Source organism: Mycteria americana, chromosome 22 (assembly GCF_035582795.1).
Source record: "Mycteria americana isolate JAX WOST 10 ecotype Jacksonville Zoo and Gardens chromosome 22, USCA_MyAme_1.0, whole genome shotgun sequence".
NCBI lineage: Eukaryota > Metazoa > Chordata > Aves > Ciconiiformes > Ciconiidae > Mycteria > Mycteria americana.
The window spans coordinates 8,411,716-8,425,507 of NC_134386.1; the positions used below are offsets into that span (position 1 = coordinate 8,411,716).

The 13,792-nt window shown below is 54.4% G+C and overlaps 1 protein-coding gene and 1 pseudogene across 1 annotated transcript in view; one reads left to right on the forward strand and one right to left on the reverse strand.

Moving 5' to 3' along the window:
- LOC142419578 (M1-specific T cell receptor alpha chain-like) overlaps nt 1–13,792 on the reverse strand; it is a 394,724-nt gene that overhangs the window by 338,184 nt on the left and 42,748 nt on the right. The window contains exon 3 of the mRNA XM_075522679.1: nt 10,591–10,617. Coding sequence (XP_075378794.1) covers nt 10,591–10,617 — 27 coding nt within the window. The remainder of the gene's footprint in view (nt 1–10,590; nt 10,618–13,792) is intronic.
- LOC142419587 (feather keratin Cos1-1/Cos1-3/Cos2-1-like) lies at nt 10,575–10,909 on the forward strand (annotated as a pseudogene).

Below are 13,792 nucleotides of genomic sequence, written 5' to 3' on the forward strand. Positions count from 1 at the left end.
AAAGATAATAAAGTGATTCTATAGAGATTTCTATGTTTCCCAGGGAGGCACTTGGTATAACCAAGTGTTCGACTCTTACCCAAAGGTGTCCCGATGGCGGGGGAAGAGAGGCTCAGCCTGTTGACTGATCCCAGACGTCAGAGTGATACATGATGGTGTCTTCCCTAACATTCTCTTTCTCTTAAACCATTTTATACTATCTTTCACCTTTCAGGTGGAGCTTGAGTGACCCTAGTCATACATACCTTTGTTTAGGATTGGTGTAAAGTTTTCTCGCTTCGCTTTTAGAAGTATAAACTAGGAAAATTCAGTGCGCAAGCTCAGTGAGGGGTGGTCACACCTTGGAGGAGGGTAGCTTTTGGGATGGAGGTGTGTTTTGGTATTATAACAATGTTATAATGAGCAAAGTTCACCAGAAGGACAGCATTTCATCAAAAACGTGGCAGGCTGTTGGCCCAGGGTAGTAAATATGCAGCTTATCAGTTCCATGACACCTTTAAGTTCCCCTATTATTGCAGAGCCTGGCCACGGCATCTCCACACTGCTCCACCCTCTGGGCAGCGCCTCTTAGAGTCAGCACACCAGGTTCCCCTGGCGTTACCGACATCTAAGGGTGCAGGCCTAGGGAACTTCCATGGAATGGATGTCAGCCGCATTCCACCTGGGAAGCTTCTTCAATGCTGTGCCTTACCTATCAATTCTAATTTCTAAGTCACCTCAGCAGTAATCCCACAACCCCTACGCAGATGTGCTCCCCACCCTGCTCCCTCCACTCTGGCCCAGCACTCTACTCCTCCACTCGCTCCTTCGTGCTGACCCTTCTCCAGCTGCCGCTTCCCACCAAAGCCCTTCCAGACCACCAAGCAGCAAAGGCAGCAAAGGGCAGGTGAGATCTGGGGTGAAGCTCTGGAGTATGTGTGCAGGCTCAGGCCCCCCAGCTCATCCCCCAAAACTCACGTGCACAGGACTCAGCGGGGATCAGGCTGTTGGGGCTGCTCAGCAGAGCAGCGACACTCCCTCCTCTGCGCTCATCCTACTCAGCAGCAACCCAGAGCTCCCCTACGACCACAGGATGGGACATCTACTGAGCCCTGACACAATGTCACTGTCTTGACAGATACCACCATTTTGGGGAGCATTGCCAACACCACTGTGGCCCTCCACAGACTGTCTGAATCCTCCCACTCCCCCCTCTTTTCAATGGGAGCTCCAGTCTGGCTCCTTGGGGAGGGGATCCAGGGAAGGCATGGGAAGGGGAGTTGCAGAGGGTAGAGGAACCCATTGAAACTGGAGGCTTGAGGCTGGGAAAAGCAGCAGGGGGATGCAGGGCCAGGGTGGCCTAAGGTGCACTGGGACACTTGGAGCTGCCCCAGTGTGGTAGGACATGCTGGGTTCTCTATGGCCCCAAGCTCATGGAGGGCAGGAGTTCTGGTGCAGGGCAGCCTTCGTATCCTCCTTGTTGGGGTTCCTCACAAAAATCTATGCTGGCCCTCAGTGTACACACATGAGCATATATGCACATGGAGCCAACACTAACAACACAACAAAGAGACTATTCATCACATCTGGGGAAAAGATGCTCTGCAGCTCAGCTCCTGCTGTTGCACTAATCTGGGGCTCCCTGAACAACATGAGGTTTCACAGCTCAATTCAGCTCTGGCTTTCCATGTTCAAATTTTAGTTCTTCAATGCTCGCTCTGCTTCTTCCCAGGCAAAGCTCTTTCCCTGTCACTTTCTGCCTCTGGGAGAGACTGAGAATGAAGGAAGAAGGTTAACAACATGTTCAAGGTTTCTGTGGGTGCTTGTGGGAGACTGCTGCTGCTGCTGCAGCACCTCTGTGCCCCTTTCCAGGAAAGCCAGCCCAGACTAGTCCTGAGAAGCCTTCTTGCAGCCAACCACAAAAGATCTGCCTGGATTTAAACCCCCTCCTTCCTTTTCTGCCCTGGCCCTGCCTGTGTTTCAAGCACTCTGCCCTTTCCCAGCTCTCTGCTGCTGCAGAAATAGGTGGCCACGTCTGCAGCTGATGGCGAGAGCACTTCCAGCGACAGCTGGTTCCTGGAGGGGTCTGCAGAGCTGCTGACTTGGGTCTGGAAGGATGAAGCAATGTGCTGGAGTCCTGTGAAAGGATACTGCAACACGATATGCTGCAGGTGTCTGCCAGGAGTCTGACGGATCCAGTCCCAAGCGTAGCTGCTGTCGGTGATGGGTACACCAGAGATGTGGCAGGTAAGCGTGAGAGACTCTGAGACCTTCCCTAGTGTGGGCCCAGAGGCCTCTGTCTGCACCTGAGAAAGGGCACCTGTAACCCCAGGAGACAAGGATGAAAGGCAGCAACAGCTCAAGGCATCCCACTGAACGTCAGAAAACACTTTTTCAGTGTGTGGGTTGCTCACCCACACAAGGGCTGGCACACCTTGTGTGCCACAAGCACTGGCACAGCTGGGGAGGTTTAGACTGGACATTAGGAAGCATTTCTTTAGTGAGAGGGTGCTCAAACACTGCAACAGGCTTCCTAGAGAGGTGGTTGACGCCCCAAGCCTGTTAGTGTTCCAGAGGCATTTGGACAATGCCCTTAATAACAGGCTTTAACTTGGTCAGCCCTGAACTGATCAGGCAGTTGGATCGTTGTAGGTCCCTTCCAACTGAAATAGTCGATTCTATTCTATTCTATTCTATTCTGTGGACCACTGACAGCACCCAGCCACGATGAGACACCCCTCTCTCTGACCCCAGGCACAGTCCACTCACGGACTCACCACTGAGATGGGCTGTGACCCCTGTGAACATGCAGGAGGGGAGAGCAGGAGAGGAGGAAGCTGATGTTGTTGGGGCACCCCCCGGGTGTCTCTCACTGTGGTCCCTGCAGGGTGCAGTCACAGAGCGCACTGTCCCCCAGCTCCAGCCCGCTGATGATCAGTGTCCCAGAGCTCTTGTCAGCCTGGCAGGAAAACCTCTTGCGGGCAAAAGGGGCTGTGTGGCTGTAGGAGCCTCCCCGGCCCTTGCTCTGCAGCAAGTACTGCAGGGGTCCGCCAGGACGCTGCCGATACCAGGGCACATAAATATAGGAGGCATTGGACTGATAAGAGCCTCGGACGAAGGAGAACAGGAAAGAGGGGAAGACTGTTTTTCATTCTCACCATTCTACTCTATTTTAATTGGCAATAAATTAGAATTCCTGCAGTGTGCAGGAAAGGCCAGGAATACCTGCGGTCCACAGCGGTAGCACCTCACTGCCTGGGAACAGCCCTGAGCGACCCCACACACATCGCAGCACTCACCTGCCCCACAGCTCTCCCACCCTGGGCTGGGTCCCAGCAGGTTTCTGTTAAAGCGCAGCTGGATTTCCTGTCCCCGTGGGAACGGCACAGAAGTAGCGGGCAGAGTCCTGGGGCTTCAGGGCACGCAGGGACAGAGATGACTGGAAATGGGAATTATCGCGGGACACCGTGGCTCGACCCTCCACTGCTGGCCCGTACTTCTTTATACTACCCGAGGGGTTGATGTAGGACACCCGCTCGGGTTTGCCACCGGGTGGCTGACGGTACCACAGGACTGCATAACTCCCGAAGGTGTAGCCGTATCCGTGGCAGGAGAGGAGCACGGAGTCCCCGGGCGCTCGCAGCTCTCCGCCGGCCTCCACCAGCCTCAGCTGCGCCCACACCCCTGCGGACGGAGAGCGCGGGCAGCCGGGCAGGGCGCGCCCACGGCCCGAGGACGTTCCCCCGCCGCCCCGGCGCCCCCCGCCCCGACACAGCGACAGCCCACACCCCCCTCTCTGCCGGCAAACCCCCGCGCCCGGGGCAATGCCCCGCCTGCCCTGCTCGGGGCTGAGTCGTGCCTGCTCCCGACACTCCGGCCGACCGGCTGCCCGAAAGCCTCCCTCTGCCTCTGCCTTCCCCTTCCCCTCTCCTTCTCCCTCTCCCTCTCCCGCCCACGCCACCCGCTCCCCGCTTCCCCGCTAAGGAAGGCGAGCGCCAGGCCAACAGCGCGCCCGGCGCGGGAGCAGCCGCAGCCCCGCGGCCCCGCGACGGGCAGGGCCGGCCGCGGGCAGCCCCAGCCCCGGGCCCAGCGCCGGGCTCGCTGCCCTCCCCGCCCGGCTCTCACCTGCCGGCCCCGCGGCCAAGGACAAGGCCAGGAGCCACGGCCCCAGCCCGGGCGCCATCATGCCCTGCCGCGCCGGGGCCGGCCGGCGGCAGCCGCAGAGGAGCCGAGCGCAGCCGCGATCGGGCCCGCTCCTGCCCGCCCCGCCGGCTCGGCCCCTCGCCGCGGCAGCGCCCGCGCCTCTGCCCGCCCCAACAGACCCGACCCGGCCCGGCCCCCCGGTGCCGCGGCGCCTTCGGGGGAGGAGAAGGGGGGGCGCGGGGCAGGGTCTTGGGCAGAGGAGGAGCGCGGCGCCCCGGCAGACGAAGGCTCCTGGCCCTTGGCTCCCAGCGCGGCTCCGGCGCTGTCCCGGCTTGTCGCCCTGCCGAGCCCTGCGGAAGGGAGTCGGCGCCTCGGCCAGGCGCAGCCGGGGCCGGCCCCAGCCCCAGCCCCAGCGCCAGGGTCGGGCTGTGGGCCCGCAGCGTCCCCTCGCAGGACCCTCCCCGTGCCCCGCACCCCCAGCCCGCTCTGGCCTCACTCCCATCCCCTGCCCGCGGGGACAAGAGATACTGCGCGGAAACGACCCCGGACTCCAGTGGCTTTGCCCCACACTCGTCCTTTCCACACAGCAGAGCTCCCCCTTCCCCACTGCCACTTCAGCCCCGCAGGCCCGGGATCATCCCTCCCTCGTCTTGCAATTTATTATTGCCCTTGCTTCCTGCTGGGCTGTATGGCTGTCCTATGGGTGACCAGTGACATGGGGCTATGACCGCTATGCCTTCCATGTTGAGGAAACAGCAGAGGTGGGTAGTGGGAGATGCTGGTAGGGAGGTGCTGGGGCTGCAGGGACCTGCTCAGGTCCTCAGGAACCGAGTCTCCTTGTGATCCTTCCTGGGATGGGAATGTTCCACGGACACAGGAATCCACATAGCCAGAACTGCTCCTTCTTAGCTATGCCTGTCTTTCCCCACATTTGTGCTGCCTGTGCCCTTGTCACCCTGCCTACCCATAGAGTGGGGTAGCTTCACCCCACTCTATGCTCCAGTCAGAGCCCTGTTACTCCTTTGGCACTGGTCTGGCCTGTGCCAACCCTGAACCCAAAAGCTGAGAGGTGGTAAAGAGAAAGTCGTTGTAATTGCCAGGGCACCCTTGGGTGTCTTTACCTGTCATTCTTGCCAGGATGCAAGAAGCTGTCTTGCAGATCCAGTGTGGTGATGCCCAGTGCACTGCAGTTATGCTTGTCCTGGTGGGAAAACGTCTTGTGGGCAACAGGATCTATGTGGTGGCAAGAGGCTCCCTGGCCTGTTGTATGGGGAGAATAGGCCAAGCTGAGTCCTGCCTGGGCTCTGGACTGCCCAAACCAAATTGCCTTTGGGCCCCCAGTGCTACCAAACAGTGATCACAACCTGGGGGAACTCCATCATCATCATCATCATCATCATCATCATCATCATCATCATCATCATCACCATCTTCGGCTTTGTCTTCGTCTTTGTCTTCATCTTCCTCTTCATCATCTTACTCATCTTCATCTTTGTCAATCATCCCTATTTGATGATCTCAGGGCAGTGTTAGGGGGTACCTTTTATTAATATGTAGAGCCTCTTGCCTCATGGGCTACAATGCTATTGGTCACTAGGTATTAGTTTTACTGTGCTTTCTTTAGCTTTTCTCTTGGTTAGTATTTTCCAGAGAAGTTGACTTTATGCTGACTGGGGTGTGGGAGGATCTCATCATTTAACCATATGCAGCACAGAGAAGGATACCCTGCCTAGTGCTGAGGCATTAAGGTAAAAGCTGCTTTCCTGCTCCTTGGCTGCTCTGCAAAGAGGAACAAGATGAGGGTCTGTGGTCCATCGAGGACCCTTGAGGACCCTAGCCCTGTGTCAAGGGCTAGGGCTGGTCAGGAGCAAAGCAGAGACATGGATCCCCTGGCTCTGCCCACAGCTGGGTCAAGACCTCAGCCAGGATGCTGTCACCCCAGCAGCACTGGGTTCTGCATTGTCAGTTTCCGGAGGAACCAAAAGCAGGTAAGGATTGATGCTGCAACTGGAGGTTATGTCCAGGGGTGTTGATCATTTCCTTGAGGGGTTCTGGTTTCTGTGTGAGGAAGTGAGGAAAGCTGAGTGTCTCAGCTCATCTGCAAACTGTCCTATGGTCCTGCATTTCTAAGTCCCTGGTCTGAATACCTCTGCATAGATGTGGTCTTTGAGAAAAGTAGGGAGGAGTTGGGGTGGGAGATGTTGGAAAGGTTGATACAAGAAGGAGAGGATCATTTCAGGGATGAAAGCACTGCTGAGGATGGAAGATGCAGAGTCTCACCCCTCCTGTGCTGTTCTTGGCGATGCAGATTTTGCACGAGCGGAAATGGGGCTTAGCTTAACGTGGTGTTTCAGAGCACAGTAATAAATTGCAGTGTCCTGGAAAGAGACAGTTGCTATTTCTAAGGGGGCTGTTTTATTTTCATACACGACCACAGAGAATTTGCCATTGCGGAACTTGTCATTCCCTGAAGCTCTAAACGCTTCCAGGAGAAATTCCAAGGTTTCCCCTGGGAGCTGGCGGTACCAGAAGAAATTCAAAGTGCTGTCACTGTCCTCGGTGGTGGACTGGCAGGGCAGAACCACTCGCTGTCCAACTGTGGCTGACACCTCGGAGAAGAATTGCTTCTGGGGGTCACCTCCAACAAGACCTGCAACACAGGCAGAAATGTGTCTGTGGAGCAGCTTGCTTCCTTCTCGCCCTTGCTCTTTGTTTAAGGCTGTGTTTGCCCCAAACCCTTATGTCTCTCCAAAAAAAAGGGAAGTTCAGATATCTACTTCCATTACCCCTCTGCATTTCTCCCTGACCTCATTGTCTTGTCAACACAGACCTCCACGTAGCCTACTAAAAACTATGGGAGACAATAGGAAGCGCACAAATACACCTACCTGTCTGGATTAGCAGGACACATGCTGGCACAGCCATGGTGAAGATCATTTTTCCCAGCTCCAGAATCCCTGTCCCTCGGGAGACTCTCAGCACACTACAGCACAAGGCACTCTTGGCAGCACACTGAAATGGCTGCATCCTGCAGAGTGTGCCAGAGAGTGTGTGACATAGTCACACCTCTGGGGTGAGGAGAGCAAGAATGAGACCTTTTTCCTTTGCTTGTCTTTCACAGCAGAGTGGACAATCTCAGTGGCTTCCTCCACTTTTGCCTGCGTTTCCCTCTCCCTTCATAAGATTTGTTCTGTGAGGGAACATCTCTCCCTCACTGTAAAGTGTATCTGCTTTTGTGTGCTCTTTGTTGGTGGGAGGGCTTTTGAAAGCACAACGGCTCCTCGTAACATTCAGGGCTCTGGGAAACACAGGTGTAGTGTTCTTTTCAAAAGGTTTCTGGTTTCTTTTAGTTTAGCCTTTGTTATTTTGGAAGCAGCTGTTCAGTATTTCTCCATGCATGAGGACTCGGAGACAGGGGGAGTAAGCTGATAAGGGGGAAAGAAATATATTTTAATGGGTGAACATATAAATTTCTAGAACAGGGGGATGGAGTCCTCATTCCGATGGTTTGGCTCAGTGCTGGCTGGGGCAGGGCAGGCAGGTGGGGTGGTGGGGTGGTGGGATCTGCAGCCCCATCCCCAGTGCATCTCTATACCTGTGTAAGGCATAGGAGCAGGGCTTGGGGCTCCCCAGCTGCTGCTGGCACAGTGGAAAGGAAAGGGACTGAGACTGGGACAGTGACTGGGGTGGGAGGCAAAATCCTGGTGTTTGGAGCTGGTGAGCAGAGAAGTGCCAAGGAGCAGCCCTGGCACTGGGAACAACTGCTCCTGGGCACCACCTTTCTCTCTCTTCAGCCTCCTGGCAAATCCGCAGCCTTTGCTGTGTTTCTCATTTTGGTGGGTCCTTTGCATACAATGGAGAGAGGAGCCTTCACTGCTGTGCATCTAATTCTGCAGTAATATACTCCTCTGTCAGTCAAGGCTGCAAAGTGAGGTTGGCCCTGTAAATCACAGACCCTCAGCTGAAATCTGCCCAGGTGGTGAACATCCCCTGGACAAAGCAGCCACTGTTCTTGGAGGACCCAGCAGTGCCCAGAAGGTACCTGGGCTCACTGCTCCCAGATGACCAGTACCAGAAGAAGGAAGGATTTCAGTGCAAGGAGGTGGTCGTGCAGGTGAGTGCGACAGACTGCCCAACCGATGTGAGCACCCTGAGAACCGCAACGGGAAAGAGATGGTTTGGTGCAATGCCTGTGGGAGGGCTACACGGTACCCATGCTTCCGCCTTCGGACACAAGGGTAAAGTCCTGCAGCTGGGGAGGAACAACCCCATGCACCAGTATGTTCTGGGGACCGCCCAGCTGTAAAGCAGCTTTGCAGAAAATGACCTGGTTGGTCCTGCTGAACACCACATTGACAATGAGGCAGTAATGTTTCCTTGCCTCAAACAAGGAGCTCATAAAGCAAACCCCATCCTTTTGTACTCTTTAGCACTTGGGACAACAGCTGTGTCTTGAGCTTGTGAGGAACAGAGAGGTGACTTCCAGCTATGCTGAGGCACTCTGAATACTGTCATATTGAATTAAACTAAGAATCCAAACTGGTGTCAAACCATCCTTGTTGGGGCCTGAAATCAGCAATAGGGGAGTTTGAGCTTTGCAGGGGCAGGAAAAGGAGGGCTGAAGATACAGAAGGTTGCATTTCAGTGCCTGTGTTGTGGCCAGTTCTCTGCCAGATTTGTTCTGTTGTTCAGCAGCACTCAGGCTCCTTCTGGCTCTGGCTGTTCTGTGGAGCTCATGGACAGAGCAGTGAGTGCCCTGCTGTGACTGGCAAATTCCCTCATGATAAGTGACATACAAGGACACACAAACATGTGCATGCTCATGCACACTGGTGTAGAATCATGCAAAAATCTGCACTAACAAACACTTGCACAAATCCAGCATGCAAACAAGTGCAGACAAGAGAACACATGCATAAACATGACCAACTGTGCACTCAACTGGGGAAATCCTGGGGACAGCCCTAGTAGGGATTCTGGCAAGCATTCTGGGGAAGGACAAGGCCCTAAACATGCTAACGGTGTTGTCTGGGTATCCAGGGAGACTGCACAGAGAGGGGAGGTGTATTTAGAGCCTTGCGGAAGATACTGTATTCGAGAAGTCAGTGATCTTGGGCAAGACATGTCTGCTCTATTGGGCCTTGCATTATTAGCATGAGTAGCTGCTGCAAGGGAATCTGCTGGAGTGCCCTGTGCCAGCCTGTGCTGCGTGCTGGTGGGTGTTATGGCACAAATAACCTTCCAGCGTGCAAAGAGAAGATGTACTTTTGTTTTGTTACACAAAATAAAAGGCACCACAGCATGAGAGTGAACCAGAAGCTCCTTCTGGATGGGATCTGCACAACGTGTCTTGGGAAAATCCACCTGGGTCTGTACAATGCTGCATGAATCCAGGGTTCCCAGCATCTGAAGGGATGTAAGGTTTACTTGCTATTTATATTCCTCTTTTTGTTCTATCTTACTAAACCAGACATTTTATTGCGCCATTTGTTGTCAGGCCTTTCTTTCTGAGATCTGGAAAGGAGCCTGCACCACATCTCTCCCCCAGCCTCCCTCCCTGGTGCAGAACAGGAGGAGGAAAAACAGGCCAGCACAATTTTCCCGGGAGCAGTGTGAGGTGTGATAGGGTCAAACCCAGGTGATGGGACACTTCTTGCCAACAGGGCCACAAGAAGACCCAAAGGTGTCACCCAGACTGACATAACTTACTTGACTCCTGCAGCATATGAGTGGAGTTCTCTGCCCACGCTGACATGTTTTGCTCTGGAAATGCTTGGGCCTTTCATCCTGTCACGCAAAAGATGCCTTCACTGGGGAATGTGCATGGAATAAAGCAGGAAATGAAAAGACAGCAATTCAGGAAGCCAAAACACAACCCATAGCATTAGCTGGGATGTTTTGCATTCAAGATGAGCTTTTCAGAAAGTAATCACCTCTACAAGGGATGGCAGCCTGGGGCAGTAAAGGTCCATGATAAAAACCAGCCCAGCTCCTACTCTCTCATCCACTTCTCTCCTTGCCTCCTCATCTCACTTGCCTCCTTCTCCTTGAGAACTAGGTGAGTCTGAAGCTCCTTCTCCTTCTCTGCTTTCTCTAAAAGGAGATCTCACTTCAATGGACCTCTCAGCTGACACCAGCTTTGTCCTATGCCAGGTCTTGGGGTTTCTTGTCACAGGAGAGGGAGAAGGTTAGACATGGAGGGAAGCTGGGACTGTGCTGAGGTGGCTTCTGGACTCAGCAGCTAGGCAATAGCCACATAGGAGCTGGTGTCTCTTTTTGGGCCCTGGCAGGACGAGGCCAAGAAGCCCTCGTACATCTCTGCAGAGCGTCCAGCTCCCATCCCTGCATGTGCCTTGGCTCTCTCATGGTGTGGTGACAGGCTGCTCTTCATGCATCCCCATGTTTTGCTTCCTCCCTGCCCTCTCTCCCAGGTGCATTCTGGACCCCAAGACATGTCCTGCTACGAACAGTGCCAGCCGTGCCAGCCCTGCCAGCCTGGCTGCCTGACCCCACGGGCCAACAGCTGCAATAAGCCCTGTGTCAGGCAGTGCCAGAACTACACTGTCGTCATTGAGCCCTCTCCCGTGGTGGTGACCCTGCCTGGCCCCACCCTCAACTCCTTCCCACAGAACACCGTTGTGGGATCTCTCCCGTAGAACACTATTCTGCGACCTCTGCTACTGTTGGCAGCATCCTCAGCTGTGATAGAGTGCCCATCACCTCTGGGCGCTGTGACCTCTCCTGCATTTCCAGCTGCTACTGTGGCAGCAGATGCCTCCCCTGCTAAAAATGCTGGCAATGGCCTCAACGAGGACCCCCAGGAACTCAGAACATGGTGCTGGACTTCGTGCTGTTGTTTTAAGAGCAGCTGACCATCTCTGGCTTGCCCTGCAAGGGCAGAGTGGAAAGGACTAGCCTGGGGTCCCTGAAAACATGGCCAATGTCTGCCTTTCCTGCCTTCCACTCACCCTTTTTCTCTCTTTTTCTTTGCTGCTGTCTTGTGCTCTCCTCAAAGCCTGCTGTGAGGACCCAAGAAACCAGACTGGAGTGGCCTGCTAGCCTGTCTCCTTTTGTGGAGCAGGTTGACAGGAAAAGGGAAACAGATTCTTGGCTGCTCCTGCTCCCCCCTGCAACTGGGGGCCTCCACTCGCCGTGACCTCTTTTCCCTCTTCAGACTCATTAAAATTTGCTGCAACCCTGCCTGTGTCCCTTAGGTGGTCTTTCCATCCGCATACTGACTGCTGATGAAGAAAGCCATTGCTTTGTGGAAGGAATTAGGTGGGGGCACAGGGGAACCCTTCATCACTCCTTGAGGGATTGGAGTGTGGGACACACTGCAGCGAGTCCTGTTTCAGGCACTGCCTCTTGAAGCTGAGGAAGACAACCCTAGTTGCTCCACAGCCAACGGCCATCAGTCCTTGCCTTGCTGTGACTCTGCTCAGAAATACCCTCTTGGCACTCCTGACAACTGCAGTCCTCCAGAGAGGAACTGTGGGCATGTGGGAGGCCCCAGGGAGGTCAGCAGTCCCGCAAGCTCTTGGGGAAGAGTGCTCCTCTTGCTTTTGGTGGAACTGTGCTGGGGAAGGAGGCTCAGCAGACGATGTTCCCAAAGGATGGCAGGAATTGGGAACGGGTCAATAGCCTTGGGGATGGCCCACAGTCCCTACTCCACCTGCCCATCTCTTCCATCCCCTGATGTAGGGGCCATGGTCAGCATGCCTGGGCATGGACAGCAGGAACAGCTTCCTCATGCAGCCCTATCACCCTTCAGCACAGCACGTGGCATGACCCACCCGTTGCCAACATGTGTAGGGCTGACGTGTTCACAAGTTAGTATTGGTCTCAGCTACAGCAGGCCACACACTGGAGTCTCCTGTCCCTGTGAACTCCACAGGGTGAGTTCACAACTTGGGTGAAGGCAGGCCCAGGACAGTGACTGGTCCCCAAACACGCAACATTTCTCTGTGCTGCCTTGTCTTCCTCAAGCACAGCTTTCCTGAGGCCCAGGAACTCTACAGCCCCACAAGTGCCACAACCCAGCTCTGGTCTGGAAAGGTGCTGTGTGAGAGGAGATACTCCCAGCACTGCAGAGACATGGCAGGGACAGTGGAATTTGATTCTGCACTCAGCAGGTTTTGTGAGCTGCCCCTGAATGGTACAGGGCATGCACCAGCCCAACCATAGAGCACACGTTGGAGTGCCTTCCCCCAGACACCAAGCTCCTTCAGCATTCCCAGAGCCCTCGTGCTGAAGTGGCCCGTGTGCTCCGGGCAGCACTGCTGGTCTGCACACACAGGCCAGGGTCTTCCCACATCTGCAGGCCCTGTGGCCCTGTGGTGTGGGGGCTTTGCCCTCACACAAACCCCACACACCACCAGCACGCTAGGACCAGGACGGTTATTCCTACACAGGGTGAGGATGGGGGGCACCTCTTCTGCCAGGTTCTGTGGGAGGCCGTGCTGAGTCAGGTAGTAACACAGTGACAATGAGCATCAGGACCAAGCTCACCTAGGCCCACTGCAATCATGGGCCCCAGCTCTGGCTTGGCCCCTGGCCCAAGGTCTCTATGGGAGCTCAGGCCTAGTGCAGGCCTGCCCCAGCTCTCTGTATCTGTGCCTGTGTCTGGCCTGGGGTACTGTTGTCCTCCTGGCCAGGCCAGCCTCCTAGGTAGTCTGCAGCAGTTGCTGGATGGATCCTTCACCTCGTCCTCTCTTGAATCTGGCATTGGTCCGGGCCTCAGACCCAGCTCTGACCCTGGGACTGAGACTTTCTACACATAACAAATTTGTTGCCTAGACTATGGAAATATTCAATAGGTTCTTCTGGGGTAGAATTATCTGCTGTCTAAGATAGAAGTCTGAGATGAACCAGCTTTCTTGTTTTTTCTCAGCAGAGCCCTACACAAGGGAAACATTTCTAGGTGCTTACTCGAGCAGCTAGCTCCTTAGGGCCCATGTTTCCCCAAGACTAGTGAGTGTGGGTGGTGAGTATGCATCCTCATTACCAGCCTGGAGAGCGCCTGCTAGCACTTTTCTTGGCAGATCAAAATGCACCTTTTTGACTCCTGTGGTTATCCTCCAAACAGTGCTCTCTTTCCCGAAAGCAGCATGGCCTTTTTAAATCGCAATGCTACGGATATTGCTTTCCAGAGGAAGCAACTGCAGCATGCACCCTCCATGGCCTGCGGATACCACTGTGTCTTTTCCCTATATCACCATAACAAGGGATTACCTTTTGAACAGATTTCAAAACTGTATTCTAACAATCTGGTACAAAATGATCAGATGTTGATGAGCTTTGTAAAAGATGAAGATGGAGCATTACCCATGACCATAGCTACTTAAAATATCTTTCAGAAGACCCAGACCAGCACCTCTTGTAGCAATTTTCATAAATGTATTCTGTAAATAAAACTTACAATCCAACTGCAAGACTGTATTCTTTAAACTCAGCCCAGCCCAACCCAACCTGCCCTACCCCACCCCAACATGTTTTTTAAATGGACACTACAGACAGAAAAGTTTGAAGATTTTGTGAATACAAAACTCCCCACAGCAGGGGTGGTTGGGCTGGATGATCTTATAAAGGGCCCTTCCAACCTAAACCATCCTATGATTCCATGGTTCTATGAACATTTTAGTTTCAACAGTAAACTTCACTGTGTGCACCA